The sequence below is a fragment of the Eumetopias jubatus genome, unplaced genomic scaffold (assembly GCF_037043125.1).
Source record: "Eumetopias jubatus isolate StellerSeaLion01/CBP00866 unplaced genomic scaffold, mEumJub1_p1.0 scaffold_13, whole genome shotgun sequence".
Classification (NCBI taxonomy): Eukaryota; Metazoa; Chordata; class Mammalia; order Carnivora; family Otariidae; genus Eumetopias; species Eumetopias jubatus.
In genome coordinates, this window is record NW_028274819.1 from 95,014,064 (window position 1) to 95,034,023 (window position 19,960).

General features: G+C 43.9%; 1 protein-coding gene across 1 annotated transcript in view; it reads left to right on the forward strand.

Moving 5' to 3' along the window:
• CLMP (CXADR like cell adhesion molecule) overlaps positions 1-19,960 on the forward strand; it is an 81,829-nt gene that overhangs the window by 61,329 nt on the left and 540 nt on the right. Inside the window, 5 exon segments of the mRNA XM_028125991.2 lie at positions 969-1,126; positions 16,366-16,567; positions 17,268-17,435; positions 17,909-18,031; positions 19,036-19,177. Of these exon segments, the coding sequence (XP_027981792.2) occupies positions 969-1,126; positions 16,366-16,567; positions 17,268-17,435; positions 17,909-18,031; positions 19,036-19,177 (793 nt within the window).

The following is a 19,960-nucleotide window of genomic DNA, read 5'->3' on the forward strand; positions in this document are numbered from 1 at the left end:
TGGAACATTGTGGATGGCTTTTCATGCTGAGCTCCTTTATTATGTGCAAGGAGACAAAGGAGGATCTTAGAGCACACGTTAATGCCAGACACATCATACCTAGAATCCAGGCGAGGTTATTTAACACCGTGGATTTCATAGTCCACGGTGTCCGAAATGAATAGGAAGGAGAGAAGGTGAGCGAGTCTGGACCCTAGGCTTGCTGACAAGATACCATTCCTGGAACAAGATAAAAATTAGAGGTAAAGAAAGCCAAAGTGGCATTTCAACTAAATCTGAGCCTTTGATTCCCTGTTGGCCAAAGGGATACTGGATGGCTGGAGGGACGGGATCCAAATGTAGTAACTTGGAATTTCACTTTGGATAGGAAGGGTTGCTTCATATTTTGAAGCCACGTGGGATGAGACTATAGAGACTGGAAGACAGAAGTTGGGGGAACAGAGGATGAGTGTACCTAAGAAAAGCAGGAACGGCCTATAAAATCCCACTCATTCCCCGAGGCATCCTGCACTTACCTGTCAGTCTGTGGGGGTAGGCTGTCTCTAAGGTGGCTCAAGGGGTGAAGTGATATTTGGAGCCTGTTCTGGGGAGGGTGCCAACCCCTGCCTTTCCTTTGGTTTCTGTCCTTTTGCAAGTCGGTGCTGGTAAAGGAGAGAAAGTTAAAAAAAAAACACACACACAATTGTTGAACTGAGTAATTTCATCATCCGTAAAAACGCAAAAAGGCAGGAAAGACAGGCATTGCTAAGAGTATAGTTCGGGGGGCTAAAGAAGATAATGATGAATTCAGTTAAAGGAGGAGCCAGTGGGAGGTTCCAGGACTTCTGGTACCTCTGGTCTAGGATTCTTCCAACTCCTCGATTTGCCCCTTGCCCACAGGAACACCCAGGAATTATTTGTTGTAATATTTGCTTCCCACACATAGCTATGCATTTCTACATTACTCATTAGAGGCTCTCCTCTTCCAGTTTCCTACTCTATTGGAACCTTGGGGACTCACACCGAGATCAAGAGAGTGGCAGAAGAAAAGGTCACTTTGCCCTGTCACCATCAACTGGGGCTTCCAGAAAAAGACACCCTGGATATCGAATGGCTGCTCACCGATAATGAAGGGAACCAAAAAGTGGTAAGTATACAAATGGCCAGAGCCCTCCCCCCAGCCCCAACCCCTGCTCTTCCCCTCATCCGCCCACAGTTGTGTTTCGTCAGTCCGCCAGTTTTCTGTAGGGTCGGAAAGGGTCAGAGTTGCTCTTTCATCTGGCTTATAGTTGAAAGACTCTAGAGACAAAAATTATAAACAAGGAATGGTATTTGGGTCTTAAGAGATTCTGTGTTCTTTGGGCAAGCAAGAAAGCCACCTATCATTTGCCCAAGGAGGGAATCTGTGCTATTAGTGTCTTTCCCAAGAAGGGAGCTAAGATGCAGAAGCTTGATTCCCAAGCCTAGTGGCCAGAACCCCAAATCTATACTCGGAAGCCTGTTCCTCTTCCTCCTGAGACCATTACCACCTGCCCATGTTTAAGCTTTGCACAAAATCATCATGTTCAAGCTCTGAGATCATGTAATATGACAAACAACATATGATGCAGGACATGACTGAAAATGTTTATCACATATATAATTGGCCAGCAAAAGAATTGGTACTGGTTCTGGGGTTGGAAAATGAAGGATCTGGCCCTGGGTCTTCTGTGCTCAGGATGCTGAGGTCCATTGGTGCTTATGGGCTTTTGGGCAGAACTCGTAGCGCTTTGCTCCCGATGATCCACAGGGCTGGTCTCTGTTGAGAGTGAGAAGTAAGTAGCTCCTGTCTGCCTTGGCTGCATTCAGCTTTCCTCAAGCTGGGTTTTCTAGCATAATTCTTCTCATTCCATTTACCCAGTGACTTATTTTTAAAAGTCTTTTGGTTGAGGGGCGCCTGGCCGGCTTAGCTGGTGGAGCATGCAACTCTTGATCTCGGGGTTCTGAGTTCGAGCCCCATGTTGGGTGTAGAGACTGCTTAAAAAATAAAATATCTAAAAACGAAAGAAGGCAGCATTCTTGGTGGAAAGTTTTGTGATTTTAAAAAGTCACATAAAATAAGCCAGGAAAACTGACTTTAGACTTTTCTTCCTTTTCAAAACTTTACCTCTTGCCCTACTAAAAAGTGAAAGGTTGTCCTTTCTTCTTCTCTGTCCATACCCCTGATTTCATAAGATGGTTTGTGCTGGAAGAAGCTAAAGTTTTCACTAAAATAAAACCCAGGATCATTGTTGGATTTCAGCTCCTACATCACTTTGTCATTTTGTTCTCATAGTACATCATCCTGAGACTCTCTGTTCTCCGTAGAGCAAGGTCACCTTAAACTGAGCATACTTATTCCGGCAGATTCTTAGTCAGTAGTAGACATGATACTCTCTGTTCTGAATAAAGTAAATAAGAGCTGTGTTCCTCTCACAAAAATTTAAAAAAGAGACTCCACTCATCTAACTTTCACGCAAGTGTTTTCATTTAAACCAAAGAAAAAAAAGAGATGCTTGTTTATGTAGCCAAGTGAATATAAGGCTTATAAGTTTATTGCTAAAAAAAAAAAAAGTTTATTGCTGACAAAAGCAGGCCACTAACATGGCTTTAAGCAGCCACAGTTCTTACTTGTCTTTAATTAACACTCCAAAGTAAGGATCGTGATTTATTCTGTCATTCAGAGCACATGGATTTATTTAGCAAATACTGTATGCCAAGCTAGGCACTGGGAACAATAGTGAAGGAGATATCAAAGTCCCCGCCTTCCTGGAGTTTACAGTGCAAACCCATTCAGTAATTAAAAAAACCCAAAAAACAAAAAACAAAACCAAACTTTTTTTTTTTTTTAAGTAGAGAGCCCTAAACATTAAGCTATGTTCCAGGTTCCAGTCTGTTTAGCGCATTATATCTTATTTAACTTAATCCTCATAACTAGGATTATTAGTCCCATTTTTCACATAAGGAACTCCATACAGTGTGTGCCCAGACACAACACACAAAGTGAGAAAGGGGCTTAAGGTCACCCATTTTGCTGTTTGAAATGAGGCACTGTGATATCAGTACCTGGGCTGTTAATTATCAGCTATGTTACCTTCATAAATAATTTGAAATTATAATCCGTGTTGTGTAGAAAATAAGGAGAATGTGGGAAGAAAATTATTCCAGACAGAACCAATTGTGCCAAGGCCCTGATGCTGAAAAAAGCTTGGCACTATTGCAAGTTCTAAAAAGATCAAAATCAATTTATTTTATTTATTTATTTTCATTTTTTATTTTTTAAAGGGTTTTTAAAATTTATTTATTTATTTATTATCTATATTTATTTATTTATCAGAGAGAGAGAGCACAAGCAGGGGGAGCTGCAGGCAGAGGCAGAGGGAGAAGCAGACTCCCCGCTGAGCGGGGCGCACGACGTGGGGCTCGATCCCAGGACCTTGGGATCATGACCTGAGCTGAAGGCAGACGCTTAACCGACTGAACCACCCAGGTATCCCTCAAAAAATCGATTTAGGTTAAATTGAGTCACTACTGGATTCCCACTATCCACATACTCAGTCACAAAGGAGGTAGTTGAAGAGATAAATGGGTGAAGAGACAACTTGAGAACTAAGTGACAGAGATCATGATGGAGATAAGCAGAGTGTTCTAGATGAATATAAAGGAGGCGCCATTGACCAAAAGTAGTTGGAGAAGGGGAAAGGTCAAGGGCAGCTCCGGTAAGAAATCACAGCTGATCTGAGTGCTGATAGAAATTTCCTCATTGCCCCGAGGAAATCACAAGAGTGTAGACACAAAGGCTGGAAAGTTCTGGGAAATCATGAGCAGTGAGCATAGGTGGAGTGCAAAATGTGAGCTTACAGAGGTTGCAGGACCAGAACATGAGAGGTCTTATATAACAGGTTAGGGAGCTCAGATACTTTCCTATATCGTAATGGAGTTCTTGAAGGATTTTAAGAGTGACAGGGACATACATACGTCTTAGGTGATCACTCCAGCCCTGTGCAATGGCACACTGATTTAAAGGAGTCTTGAGTAGAAGCAAGATCAGCTGAATAATTTCAGACTATACAATAGGGGCTTACACTATATTCATGGGTAGCTGGAATATCAAGATCAGCGTAATATACAAATTTAGTGGGTGAATTTGCCACCATGTTGGGAATGAGTGAGGGTGAGAGAGGAAATACAGGAGGGGGGGTGCCTGGGTGGCTCAGCTGGTTAAGCATCTGCCTTTGACTCAGGTCATGCTCCCTGCTCAGTAGGGAGCCTGCTTCTCCCTCTCCTGCTCCCCCTGCTTGTGCTCTCTGTCTCTCTGTCAAATAAATAAATAAATCTTAAAAAAAAAAAAAAGAAAAGAAAAAGAAAATACAGGAGGGGCTAGACTGGATGTGGTGCCTAAGATAGGCTAGCCAATGACCTGGACACGAAGGTTAGCCTTGCATTTCAATCCAAGCGGAATTGGCTCCCTCTCTTTTGTCTAGGAGGCTCAAATATGCAGGAACATTTGGGGGCAGGTGGGCAGTTTGGGGAATATTTGAATCTCAGCCTAGGTAGATAGCATGTCCACTAGAACTCTGGAGCTTTCCTCCAGGTTCTAGGGATGGAAACATAGTTAATTTCCAAAGTCTGAGTGAACATCTCCTCCAGGGTCAGTCACAAACACACAACTGAGACTTTCCCCTCTATTTTTTGGATGGAGAAATTAGGGCAGAGAGGTTCTCATTCCCATGCCAAACCCCTCTTGCCACCTCCTTTCTCCTTTTCCCCCTTTGATACTGAGGAAGAAAACTCCTGATCAAGGGGTTGAGCTTCCAACTCTTGATTTTGGCTCAGGTCATGATCTCAGGATTCCTGTGATTGAGCTTTGCATCAGGCTCCGTGCTGAGAGTCTGCTGGAGAGGCTCTGTCTCCCTCTCCCTCTCTGCCCTTCCCCCTGCTCTCATTCTGAATGAATGAATGAATGAATAAAATATTGGAAAGAAAGAAAGAAAAGAAAAGAAAAATCTTGGATCAAAAACAGAGAGAGAAGCCTACATCTATTTCTGTTTGAGGCAGGTGCATGATTGCCAGGCAGGGCCTGACATAGCAGAGCACCTGCCAGAAAGCTGAGCTGCTCCATCTGCCCCATAAAGTCTTAACAAATTGTCCCGCCTCCTCCTCTCGTTAAAACTGCGACCGCCGTTCACGGGTCCACCAGGAACATCACGAGACACATGGCCCCACGACAGCTGCAATTCATGTGCTTCATTTTTTGTTTGTTTGCAAAAGGATTCCATTTATGTTCACTATTCTCCCATCACCGCTCCCACCCTGCCGAGGAAGGGCTTGGTCTCAGCTCTACATTTCCTAGAATTAAAACCACAACTAAGACAAAGACACGCACGTACCTGATATTCGATGTGCCTCTGAAAAAAACTGAGCCAAATCGCAAGGCTGGAACTGAGCCCCAACCTGTGTTCTAAATGGGTGTGAAATGCTCATATTAGGCAATGGTTATTTAATTATAGTAAGATTATTTTTGGGTTGTACAATGTCTGCTTTCCAAAGATGTTAAATACTTACCTTAGTTGTCCCCCCACCCCCTTATTTTCCCCATTAAATAATGGGACAAGATTTGGGGGAAAGGGGAGAAAAGCACTCGGGAGTCAGCCCTACCTGTATGTACTAAGTGCTGTGGAGGGGATATGTCCAAAGGGCTGAGGCTCGCAGGAGGAAGTCAATGATTCTACCCAGGAAAGGCTCTAATACACAGAAGGTAGGCCTTGAGCTTGATCTTGAAGCCTGTGTAGATGTTGTTTAAGCCAAAATAAGAGAGGCATTTCAAAAGGAGAGAAGACTGCATGATCCAAGACAAAGACACATCAGAAGGTGTTGTTCAGAATCAAGGGACATTGAGCTTGGGGACGAGGCTATGCAGAGATGCGAGGACAGGGACCAAAGATGAGGCATAGTCCAGGCTGCACTGGCCTTAGGCGCCACCTTCAGAGAGCTGAGCTTTAGTCCAGTGTGCACAAGAGATGGAAAACAGATGGAGGCTTTCAGCTAGGGGGGCTTTGCTATACAAATGAATGGAATGACTGATGTTCTCTGGGTACTGGGCTGGACAAGGCTTGGAAACCTTAGGGGCTTTCGTGAACCCAGAACCAGCCTAATAAAAGTGATCGTGAGTGCTTACTATCTCATTACCACAAAAACCCGATGAAGTAGCTTACTCCCATTTTACAGTTGAGGAACTTAAGGTTTAGAAAGGTAAATTAACCAACCGCAGGTGCAGAGCTGTAAGTGGAGGGGCTCCCATTTGAATGTAAACCAGTTGACCTCCCTGCTGGCTCACTCTCAATCACTGTGCCCTGGTGCGGTGTTTTTTCAAAATCAGGACCCAGTAGTGGATTCTAAGCAAGCAGACTGGTTTTGTTTTTTTTTTTTTTTTTTAAACACAGACTGGAAAATATCAGTGTATTGCACATATACTATTTCATGAAACTTACGCTTCAGTTGTCTATGTGCACTCTATGTGCGTGTTGGGTCACAGAGGAAAATGTATTTCTTGATGTAAGTCTGTTCAAAGTTTGAAAGCTCCTACTGCAGTAGACTTAAATTCAGCCAGTCTACTGTGGACCACACTTACTAAGTTTCTCCAAAGTCAAATGTGACTTTCAAAAGTATTTCCTGATGTTAATCCAAATATTAACATAAACAAGAAAGAAATCCCCTAGACCTGAAAGGTTCACCAACTTCCCAAATCCCACAAAACCCCCAAATTCCTAAAAATTACCCAGCTCTTGGGGTGCCCGGCTGGTTCACTCAGTAGAGCATGTGACTCTTGATCTCTGGGGTCGTGAGTTCAAGCCCATATGTGGCATAGAGTTTACTTGAGATAAAAATTTAAGACATTTAAAAACAAATACCCAGCTCTTAACTGATTTCTAGGTTTAGAATCTCTTCATTCTTCCTAGGAAGCACAGACTCACTTGCTTGTGGTGATTATGCACCTACCAGGTAATATGAAAAAGTCACAAAGAAAGTAACATTAATTGAGTACCTATGAGGCTTTCCCACCTCACTTGTCCTACCTCCAAACATCAGCCGCCCGGCTTTCCGTCTTAAGAGGAGGTAAACTCTAAAGCTTCCAGGTTTTTTCCTGTTGCTAATATATTTCCTCCTCTCCCTATTGTCCCACTGAGTTGCCATTTCTATGGCCTTCCACCACCCCAAGAAACTTATCCTCTCTATGCAACGCAACAGGATGTGGGGCCAAGAACACCCTGTAAACATTTAAAACAAACAAGTACCGTATCAGAAGGGCTGCGACCTGGCTCTTACTGGTCTGAGTCTCCTAAAGCACAGAGTTTTCATCGGATGCTAGGAACCCTATCCAATTATTTGCAAAATAATATGTATTTTTTTTTCTGGGTCAGAGTTCATAGGGTTTATCTGATTGGGAGAAAAACAAAAAGCAGTGAAGTAGGACAAAGAAATTCCTCAAACATGGTGTTGGCTAATGTGATGTGACGTGGGGTCTGGGAGCGAGCTGTCAAGAAAGAATTCTTGGGGCTCCATGCTGGGCCTGGAGCCTACTTAAAAAAAGAGAGAATTCTTGCGATGTTTTCGGTGCAAAAAGGTTTTTATTAAAGCACGGGGACTGGACCCAGGGGCAGAAAGAGCTGCCTTGGGGCGCCTGGGTGGCTCGGTTGGCTAAGGCGTCTGCCTTTGGCTCAGGTTCTGATCTCAGGGTCCTGGAATTGAGCCCCGCATCCAGCTCCCTGCTCTGTGGGAAACCTGCTTCTCCTTCTCCCTCTGCCTGCTGCTCCCCCTGCTTGTGCTCTCTTTCCCTCCCTCCCTCTCTCTCTCAAATTAATAAATAAAATCTTAAAAAAAAAATTCTAGATTTTGAGGAACAATTGACTATACTTTTACATTGAGAGGGGGCAGAGATAAAGGAAGTTTCCAAAAGGATTTTCATATGTTAAAAAAGACTTAACAGGTCCTGGAGGGTCTGGCTGTTGTCAAGCTAAGGTTGCCTTTTGCCTCTAGCAAGGCATTACCATTAAGACCGTTGGGAGTCCTGGAGGAAGGTCATACTCTGCATGCCTCAAGTATTTGTCAATGGGCCGCAAGTTGTAAGGAGATTTAATTTTATCTACATTTCTTTTGCCTTTGTTCTCCTGAACCCTGGCCGTACCCCAGAAACAGGAGGTTGTTTGCATTTTAAGGGATAAGAATAGGAAAGAAACCTCTCCCAGGCCCTAGGAACTCCTCTCTGGGATGCCCAGACTCCATGGGAAATGTAGCTATGAATCAGTGAACACAGGAGGGTCCAAAAGAATGACCCCACTGGAGCAGGATAAACTGCATCTGCCCCAGTTTCAGATTAGGATCTATGTTCCCACCTCATCGAAGGCCCTCTCCAAAGAATGTATTAAACAAAAGAATGTCCTTATGTCTAAGTCTAAGCAGTTTGTTGCGGAGACTCACTTCCTTAATCTCCTTAATCTTTCTGTGAACTTTTCACTGCTGTGTTTTTTCTCTTTAAATGCAAGGGGTTGGGCGCCTGGGTGGCTCAGTTGGTTAAGCGACTGCCTTCGGCTCAGGTCATGATCCTGGAGTCCCGGGATCGAGTCCCACATCGGGCTTCCTGCTCAGCAGGGAGTCTGCTTCTCCCTCTGACCCAACCCCCTCTCATGTGCTCTCTCTCTCTCTCTCAAATAAATAAAATCTTTAAAAAAAAAAAAAATAAATGCAAGGGGTTAATACTTGTAAAGCATTTAGAACAGTGCCTCGAACAAAATAAATACCAAGCATGTGTTTGTTAAATAAAAACAAAACTCCCCGGCCGAAAGTATTGCATTGTGTTGATGGATTTTCATTTCTAGGCCTAATGCGGATTTTCCTAAGCCCAGAGCCAAGGGCTGTGCTTGGCCCAGAGTAGTCACGAAATGGTCAGTGAGCAAAGGAATGGTGTCCTTTCACAGATTTCTGCTCTTACAATTCTTACGATAAGCCTGTGAGGTCGGTAGCTGAGAATTGTTGTCCTAATTTTCCTTTCTTTTTTTTTTTTTTTAAGATTTTATTTATTTGACAGAATAGAGGGCACAAGTAGGCAGAGTGGTAGGCAGAGGGAGAGGGAGAAGCAGACTCCCCGCCAAGCAGGGAGCCCGATCCCAGGACCCTGGGATCATGACCTGAGCCGAAGGCAGACGCCTTAGCCAACCGAGCCACTCAGGCGCCCCCTAATTTTCTTTTAATACATGAGGAAAATTAGACCTTAAACTTGGCCCTAGAGAACATTTTAGACTTTGAAGGCCCTTGCCCAAGACGGATTTCAGAGCTAGGATCTAAACCCCAAAGTCCTAAAGCTAAATCCCTTGCTTTCCCTCTGTCCTCCCCTATAATTTACAGCTTCCGTTGAAAAGAATGCAGAAATTCAAGACAGAACTTTTGTTTGGGAGTAAACACTGGACCTTTGACTGAAATCGTGCATTTCCTGTACTTTCCAGAATATTCCTCTGCATGAAGATGATGTTCTGAGGGACCTCCCTTCGTGTATTGGGGGTGAGGGGCAAGTGTTCAGGTTGGGGTAGGAAGAGATCCTCGATTGGTAGGATAATGAGTAATCAGACCTCTTCAAGACTGCTCCCCCTGCCCCACCCCCCTACTGTGTCTTCCTGAGGCAGGTGGTTTCAGGGTACAACCCACTGAGTCTTTATGAAAGAGAGAGTAGGAGGAAGACGAGTTGTCATCCAGGGGTAAGGCTGGAAATGTGAGCAAAGGCGGGCCTTGAACAGTCAGCTAAACAGATGACAGTCATCAATTTCATTCTGAGGTTGGTGCTATTTTAATGAGTTCTAATCTTTGTGTTTAGACATCCACTATTTGGAGACCCTCATTTTCCTCTCCTTTTCTTAGTCCTATATTCGTGCCATCAGGGATCTTATCCAGTCTCGCGTCTTTAAATAATCATCCACAAACTTAGAATTCCCAAAAGTGTATTTCCAGGCCTCCCATCTGAATATCCGATGCATTTATACGCAAGTGCTTTACCCCATGCCTCCTTTGGGTGTCCGAAGAGGTAATCTCAAACGTAGGAAGTCCAAAACGAAGCTCCTGACCCACGCCACCCTGCACACTCTGACTTCAAACCCGCTCCGCTCCATCTTCTCTCTTGGTTGATGGCTCTTCTCTCTTTTCATAGGCTCACACCCAAACTGGAGAGTGGCCCTGAACACCTCTCTTTCTCTCATGTCACAAATACACATTTTTTAAAAGATTATTTATTTATTTGACAGAGAATGAGAACAAGCGGCAGGGGACGGGGGCGGGGGGGCAGAGGGCAAGGGAAAAGCAGATTCCCCGCTGAGCAGGGAGCCCAACCCAGGGCTGGATCCCAGGACCCTGGGATCATGACCTGAGCTAAAGGCAGACGCTTAACCGACTGAGCCACCCTGGCGCCCCAACTCCAGTAGACTCTTGACTGGCTTTTCTGTTTCCATTCTTGGCCTCCTACAGCCTATTCTCAAAACAAATCATATCATGATACTCTTCTACTCAAAATCCTATAATAGCCCCCCACTTCCCGCAGAGTGAAAGCCATCATCTTTACAATGGCCCAGAGGCCCTGCAGGATCTGACCCCACTGCCTGACCTCATTTACTATTCCCCTGGCTTACTCCAGCGACCTGGCCTCTTTGATGTTCCTCAGACATGCCAAGGCATGCTTCCACTTTAGGGTCTCTGCCTTTGCTCTTTTCTTCGCTTAGAACTCCCTTTCCCCAAGGCTAGTTCGGCGTCTCCTTCAAGACATGCTCTCATGTCTCCTTCCAGTGAGGTCTACTTCGACCACCTTATTTAAATTGCAGTCTGTCCCCCTGGCCGACCACCCCCCTTCCTTCTCTATTATTTTCATAGTATTGTCTAATGTACCATACAATGTTCTTCCATGTCTGTTTCCTGCCATCAGAATGCATGCTCCCCAAGGGTTGGGATTTTCACGTGCTCTATTCACTGATATCTCCCAAGCATTACAACTGATGCTGCTGGCAAATTGTGGAGGCTCAAAATTTGTTGAATAAATGACTGTGCTCTTGGATCTCTTCAGCTTAACATTCAAATCCGGCTTTTGCTCCCATTTCTACCTCTGGATGGATGTGGATGGATCACTCCTCTTCTTCCTACCCTCTCTTCTCTTTCCTAAATATTCTCTAACAGGTCATGCTTACCTATTTGCTGTAAAATGTCTTTGAAGAGTTCATCTTAGCCTTCAGGGGCAGCTGGTGGTGCTGTCCCAGTGAAGTCAGCTCCCATTTCCCTGGCACCCCTCATCCCAGTCAGAAGGAAACATTCCTCCATGCTCTTCTAAGTAGTCCTGCAGGAATTCTAATTTAGAGACTCAGAGAGTTGAACTGTGAGACCACCTGCTGAGGGAGGGGGCAGTAGGGGAGTGGGGGCAGAGGGGAGCAGCCTTCAAGGAATCTAATTCCCCTTACTGTCATACCAATCATACCAATAGAGGATCTCTCTCTACCCCAGCCTGAACACTTGCCCCCAACCCCCACATACAGTATACCATAGGGAGGTCCCTCCCAAACATCATCTTCATGCTTAGACTCCAAATTTTCAGATGAATTATGGTCTAATTTTCCTCACATATTAATTTCCACAGAAATAGAAATTAACTTATGGAATGCCCATAGCGATGTCCCTGTTTCCATGTCCATAGCATGGCGGTGGTTCCTGTTTATAGAGATGCAAATGAATTTTGTCTAAAGGAGACTACAAATCTTTGTCTGATTCTCATTTGAACCTGTTGTAAAATCTTTCCGGTTCCAACATTTATTAATGAGTTAAATAAAATCTTTGACACATGCTTATTTTCTATGTATATGAAAGTCATAATTTTAGCTTTTTTTTTTAAGTTGTCCTTTAAAAGTTTAGGAGAGGGGGAAAAATATCTTTTCCCCTTTCTCCTCCTAGGTTTTCCAGCTGGGGCACTGTAAACTAGACCAATAAAAGACAGGTATTTGTTGGTTTGTTTGTTTTCTCTCTTAAAAAAATTTTTTTTTAATTTTTACTGAGATATACTTGACATATAACATTTTATTAGTTTCAGGTGTACAACAAAGGGACAGGTTAATAGGAGAAAAACAAAACAAAGTTTATTAACTTCTGTGTACCATGTGCATAATGTGGAGGAGTAAGGACCCACAGATGAGTAACTCCAAGGGGTGGCTAGAATTTGGGCTATATACCTAACTTAGTAGGAAAAAGGGAAGATGAGGGAGGACACTTAGGGAAAAGCAAATGACTTTTGAGGAAGATAAATGGGCCCTTAGAAGAACAGATGGGAGATACGCTAGCTTGTGCTCTTGTCTGCCTGGGTGTGGTGCCAATTTCTGGTCTCCTAGAAGAGAAGATTAGAGTTGTTCTCAGAAGGGGATTTATGACACTTAAGTTCTTTTGGGAGGCTCTGCTTTTAGGTCAAGGGACTTCAAGAACTCAAATGCCTTTAGCATTTGAAATTCTTATGCACATGCAAAATGGCATATTCTGGGGTGGCATGTCCTGGCCCTCAACACTTCCATAGAACAATTTTCTTTGTATTGGTATCATCTCTAGCACAGTGCTAAGCACAGAGTGTGTTTTCAGTAAATGGCTATTCAGTAAAGGATTGCAGAGTTGCATTATAGCCTAGCCAAAGACAATTAAGGACAACAGACATATATAAAACCAGAACCCCCAAGGATCTCCTGGACAACACCCAGCATTATAGGAAGGGGATCTAGCAACCTATGAGCCCAAGTCTTTCACCATTTCTCCTCACATAAAAATGCTGCAAAGAGATGCTATGGGTGAGAAGGAAAAAAAAAAGCCATTAGTCTGAGTGTTGTAACAGGGAAGGTTTCATGAGAAGTTAACATTGATTTGGGGTTCGAAAGAATGAAAGGGAATTCTTTTTCTCTTAAGATTTATTTATTTGAGGGTGCCTGCGTGGCTCAGTTGGTTGGGCGACTGCCTTCGGCTCAGCTCATGATCCTGGAGTCCCGGGATCGAGTCCCACATCAGGCTCCCTGCTCGGCAGGGGGTCTTCATCTCCCTCTGACCCTCCTCCCTCTCATGCTCTCTGTCTCTCATTCTCTCTCTCGCAAATAAATAAAATCTTTAAAAAAAAAGATTTATTTATTTGAGAGGGAGAGGGAGAAAGAGAGAACGAGTGGGGAGAGGGGCAGAGGGAGAGAATCTCAAGCAGACTCCCCATGAGCACGGAGCCCAACGTGGAGCTCTCTCTCATGACCCTGAGATCATGGGCTGAGCTGAAATCAAGAGTTGGATGCTTAACCGACTGAACCACCCAGGTGCCCCGAAAGAATGAATAGGAATTCTTCATGCGGAGAGATGGAGAAAAGAGAGTTTCTCCATGGAAAAATGCAGTGGGCAGAGGCATTGAGTACAAAAAAGCATGAGTGATACGAAAGAAAGGGAGACAACGTTATCTGATGGTATCCAGATATCGGAGGTGTATGAAAGAGAAAATGAGACTGGGAAGGTAATGGAGAGGTCACTATAGACTGAATCTGGTCATCATTTGGAGGTTGGTAGGGAGCCACTGAAGGGTTTTGAGCTGGAAAAGGGCTGATGTGAGTTTTACGTTAGTATTAACTTGGCATCCACTTACATCGTTATGTAAAGTGGATTGGAGAGGGCAGAAATACACAGCAGCCGGGCAGCTGAAAATATGAAACCAGAGCTCAAAACTTTGTCAGGATAGAGGTAAGGATATGAGAATTATCACAGTAGCGGAGCTGGTTGAAATGAGCGTGCAAAGTTGAATACCGAAAATGTCTGAAGTTTATTATCAGTGACAGTGTCTACTTTTACTTTTCTCTTACTTTCTTCTCCCCCATACTCCCCCCACCGAAGACTGTGAGGTCCCCAGGGTAGGAGCTGTGTCTTATTCCTGCTTGTTTTCGGGCACCATACCCTGGCATGCAAGCTCAATAAATAATTTGCTGATGAAAAAGAGCATGCGGGGAAAGGAAAAAACACATTTCTCAGAAAGGTGGTGAGGGCAAAAAGGATGATACTGAAGAGTTTTGATATAATGGAGAGACTACTGACGGACATTTTATTGGATGGCTTCAAATCTTTTCAGGAAAGCATTTGATATATTGCAGGGCATCACGTGATTGAGGATGGGCTTGCCAGAAATGTGCACGGGAGACTCCCCTATGCTTGTGTGTCTGTTTTTAGTGCCCTTCCGTGTATCTGGAGTGCTCCCTGCAGCCCTCTTCTCCCTGACTCTATTATCTCTCATTTAGTATGCTTATCTCTCAAGGCCTAACTCAAATGCCTCCAACTTTTCTGGGACATTCTCTCTGATACTATTTCAAGTTAATTAATCCTTTTTCTATGTCTATACTTCTCTCCTTGTTAATCCCATTAGATTATAAATTACTTGAAGACAGGAAGAGGGTTTTACTCATCTGTATAGCCTCCCCCTGACCTGATGGGAAGCAGTCATCCAATAAATGTTTGCTGACATTTGAAATCAAATGAGTTTAAGAATATGCTGAATGGCAGAAAGGGCAAAGCTGAAGTTATATAGCTTGAAGTCTTGGTGGACCAGAACAGCGTGGTTTTTGTGACTAACAGGAGTGAGGTGATGGACAGACAGAACCAGGGAAGGATTTAAGAACTTCAGGCTATGATGCAGGCAGATGAAATTTCACTAAAACTCAAGATTATTATTATTATTATTATTATTAATTATTATTATTATTTTTAAGTAGGCTCCACACCCAACGAGGGGCTTGAACACACAACCCCAAGATCAAGAGTCACATGCTCTACCCATTGAGCCAGCCAGGCGCCCCAGGAATTTTGGTGTTGTTGTTGTTAGAGAAATCCAAACTTTGATGTCCCTACCTGGAAAAACAAAGACCCAAAGACATGATGCTCATGTGTATTTTATGGTAGGAAGGGATGTAATTTTTTCCCAACTGACTTCCTCTTACTAATCGGCAGTGAAGCCCCCCAAAAGGAAAGCTGAACAATGAAGTCCTCTGTATCAGACTTGAATTTTAAGCATTGACTTCTCCTCTTTAACTCCTCCAGTACCCCCCTTGCCTGGACTCTAAACTTTTGTAAGAACAAAACAGATTGATTTCATAGTGTCACTTTTTTGCCTTCATTTCCAAACTTTCTGGAAGAGCACTTAATGAACAGTGAAATGAATGCAGATGGCCACAGGAAGTGGGAGAGAGGTAACTGGTATACCAGGATCATGAACTAAACGGTCTTAGATGGTTATTTTCAAATCCCAGTTCTGCTACTTGTCTGCAGTGGGGATAATGGCTACAGGATTCCCTTCTTATCTGTGCAGAATATGTTCCCAAATTCCCCCTGGATGCCTGAAACCATGAATAGTGCCAAATCCTATATATACCATGTTTTCTCTCCCTCTCTCAAAATCTTACTGTACCATACCCCCCTTCTTCTTGTGATGATGTGAGATGATACAGTGCCTCTGTGATACGTGTTAGGCTACAATTGGCAGAAGGAGGATCATCTGCTTCTGGACCTCGGGTACTGAAACCATGGGAAGTGAAACCACAGAGAAGGGGAGGAACTACTTAACTTGCAAAAACACTATGTGGAAAATTAACTAGGTGTAAAAGTGCTGAGCAAAAGGAGTGTAGTGTATTTTGAATAGCTCACATGCAGGTGGTAGAAAACTGGAAAGTCAGAAAGGGTATGCAGGGGAGGGGCGCCTGGGTGGCTCAGTCTGTTGAGCGTCTGACTCTTGATTTCGGCTCAGGTCATGAACTCAAGGTGGTGGGATTGAGCCCCGTGTTGGGCTCTGCACTGGGCTGGGTGTAGAGCCTGCTTGCTCTCTCTCTCTCTCTCTCTCTCTCAAAAAAAAGGGGGGGATATGCAGGGAAAAGGTAAGTCTCCTCTCCATCATTTTCAACCAAATCTCCTCACAGCCAACTCTTGATACCCTTATATGCATTTATTGTGCATTCCCTTCCTTCCTTGACTTAGCTGTGTGAACTTGATTGAACACATAATTCAAATGTAAAATCCCTTACCTATGAAATGAAATGGTTTTCAGCATTTAATGAAACAGTTACTACTTTGTAATTAAAATGCCACACAAATAAGAGGTATTATCTTGGGAAGGAGAAGCAAGGCCTATACAAACATATGGTACTTTTAACTTCATTTGGAACAGAGGTCTCTTGACCCTTAGAAATCAGCCCTGGGCTTGACTATGTTTCATTAGGAGTACTCCCTTTCCTCATCTGGACATCAGCAAAAGATGAAGGCTGAGAGCCGCATTGCCTGACCCTGCCTTGGTCTGTCCCACAGGTGATCACTTACTCCAGCCGTCATGTCTACAGTAACTTGACTGAGGAGCAGAAGGGCCGAGTGGCCTTTGCTTCCAATTTCCTGGCAGGAGATGCTTCCCTGCAGATTGAGCCTCTGAAGCCCAGTGATGAGGGCCGCTACAGCTGCAAAGTGAAGAATTCAGGGCGCTATGTGTGGAGCCATGTCATCTTAAAAGTCTTAGGTAAGCTGGAGTGTCAAGGTAAACGCCTCCATCTTATTTATTAATAAGGTCTCTGTGAGGAATAGCCAAATGCCCCATGGTGGTACATAACCTTTTGTTTGATACCCTGTATTATACATTCACATATCACCTAGTCCAGTTCCCTGGGAAGAAGTATGTTCTCTATTTTAGACATAATAAAAGAAAAAAGAACAATCACAATTTTCCATGGGAGCCCACTTATAAAATTTAAATATCCTCTAATGTTTAAATGGTATACTTATATTTACCTTACATCTCTGAGATACGAGTCAACTCCATTTCTGGTTTCTGGCAGCAAAAGCTACTAAGTTCTATTTAACTGCTTCCAAGTTAATGGACTTCTACCTCTGTTTCAGTATTAGTAAAATCACACTCAGCTTTCCTAAAACTTCCAATTAAATAACAGTGTCTTTGAGAAGTGATGGGGGAGTTTCTGGGGCAGCCTCTGAAAATTACAACAGCACCACTGGAAGCAGCTGGAATTGGGTGTATGTGTGTGCAGGGGTTGGAGGTGGGTGTATTTCTGGAGGTGCTGTAAAGCATGGTTGCATAGCAAAAGGCTACTGACCCCCACTCAAAAGTGGACTGTAACAGATGGCTAGAGAAACAGCTCAACAGGACGTAGTTCTTCCACAGAATCTGGTGTTTGGCGATCTTTGAAGCTTTTTCTTTTTGCCAGTGAGACCATCAAAGCCCAAATGCGAGTTGGAAGGAGAGCTGACAGAAGGAAGTGACGTGACTCTGCAGTGTGAGTCAGCCTCTGGCACAAAGCCCATCATGTATTACTGGCAGCGAATCCGGGAGAAGGAGGGAGAGGATGAACATCTCCCCCCCAAGTCCAGGATTGGTAAGTCATCTTTCCACCAGTCTGCTGAGACAACAGAATGGTACTCTAGCCATGAATTCTAAATCTGGTTTTGTCAGCAACTCACCATGTGACCTTGAACACACTGCTGAACCTCTTTGAGCTTCTGTTTTTCATCCATCAACCCGGACAGGGAAAAAAAAAAATCCATCTTTTCTTTCCTCAAATGGCACATAAAAGCGGCAAAAGAAATGAGGGAGAGATGTACCGCAGATCCATGATACCTAATTACCGTATTGACTATCCCTTACACAGTTCCCAGGCTTTTGTAACCCTTGAGGATGTGCAACTTCAAAGAATGTTCACCTTTCTTTCCTCATTCCAAAAAAACCTATCATCTGTTCCTTACCAAACTATATTAGAGCATCTTAGGTCAACGATGCAATGAGGTGAGCAATAAACAGAGACCCTGTCACACTAAGAGGATTACAGTCGTTCCTTCTGCTTGTGTGTAGACTACAATAACCCTGGACGTGTTCTGCTTCACAATCTCACCATGGCGTCCTCTGGGCTCTACCAGTGCACAGCGGGCAATGAGGCTGGGAAGGAGAGCTGTGTGGTGCGAGTGACTGTACAGTGTAAGTATCCAAGGGGCTTGTTCCTGCATCTGCATTGTGGTTCTGTGTAAAACACTTCTAATCACAAGAGGAAGGTCAAAGTAAAAACCTTTATTTCCAGAAGGACATGGCTGTCGCTAAAATAAATTTAGCAGTTGCGATGACCATTCCAATCTTGGAGCTCACTCTCTATTTAGGAACCTGTGTGAATTTGTCAGCTTCCTAAAGAAATTTATTCTGTACAGAAGGGGACCAAAGGGAGATTTCCTTTATAAATGTAAATTTCCCTTATAAAAGGGTATCTTCTACTTTGTTTTTAGAACTTTTGTGTTGGGGCACCTGGGTGGCTCAGTCGTTAAGTGTCTGCCTTCAGCTCGGGTCATGATCCCAGGGTCCTGGGATCGAGTCCCACATCGGGCTCCCTGCTCGGCGGGAAGCCTGCTTCTCCCTCTCCCACTCCCCTTTGCTTGTCTTCCCTCTCTCGCTGTGTCTCTGTCAAATAAATAAAATCTTTAAAAAAAAAAAAGAACTTCTTCTGTGTCTGCTGTTTCTCAGAGATGATCAGCTGAAGGGGGTACCTGGCTGGCTTAGTCAGTAGAGGATAGACGCTTGATCTCAGGGTTGTGAGTTCAAGCCCCACACTGGGTGTGGAGCCTACCTCAAAAAAACCAGCTTAAAATAGTCCTAATGCCAAAGAGGCATATTTTGGGGTGGCATGATCTGCTACCTTTCAATATCAAAGGGGTTAGTCATACACCAAGGGTAAATGGGAAACTCAAGAAGACAGAAAGATCTGGAAATACTCACCTTGCCCGGGGCTTATGTTTTGCTTGTTTGTTTAAGTAAACACTATTCCCAATGTGGGGCTCAAACTCACAACCCCAAGATCAAGAGTCCTTGAGATTAAGAGTCACATGCTCCACCTACTAAGCCAGCCAGGCGTCCCAGGGCTTATGTTTTTTTAAGTTCATGTATTTCCTAGCTTATGTTTGGTTTTACCTCTGCTTTTGTTTCTGAGAAAATAGATGTACAAAGCATCGGCATGGTTGCAGGAGCAGTGACGGGCATGGTGGCTGGAGCTCTGCTGATTTTCCTTTTGGTATGGCTGCTGATCCGAAGGAAGGACAAAGAGAGATATGAGGAAGAAGAGAGACCTAATGAAATTCGGTAAACCTCTCTTCAAAATCCCTTCTACTAGACTTCCTTTCCAGAGCTAACTCTATAGTGACCAGCCAACATAAAGGTCTCATTTCCTCTTTTTTTAAAGATTTTTTTATTTATTTGAGAGAGACACAGCAGGAGCTGGAGGGGGGGAAGGGGGAGCGGCGGGGCAGAGGCAAAGGGATAGGCAGACTCACTCCTCAGCTGGGAGCCCAACTTGGGGCTTAATCCCAGGACACTCTGATATATCATGACCTGAGCAGAAGCAGATGCTTAACTGACTGAGCCACCCAGGTGCCCCTCCCATTTCCTCTTAACTATTAATCTGTTAAAGGGATTATTCTGGTTAGGTAAGGAGTTCCAGCCTAGGGACAGAAGGTCTGTTTTATCTTGCCTTTATTGTGAAACTATCTATCCTCAACTGAGAATTAAAAGATAACTTTAGGTTACTTCTGATTCACTTCCACTTATAAAGGGCCTACAATCAAGAATGGGCATAACCTATGGGCCGTGAAAGGGTTACGTAGGGATACCTGGGTGGGCTCTGTCACTCTTGATCTCAGCATTGTGAGTTCAAGCCCGAGTTGGGCTCCACCGCAGGGTGTGGAGCTTACTTAAAAAAATAAAAGGATTGGGCAACCCCCTGGGGTCCCCTCCCTCCTTGGGAGCTTTGTACTATCACTTTGCAATCCTTAATAAACCTTGCTTTGCTGCCCACCAAAAAATAAACAAACAAATAAATAAGGGTTTATGTAGACAAACCCCAAATCAATCTCAATGGTAAGTGCC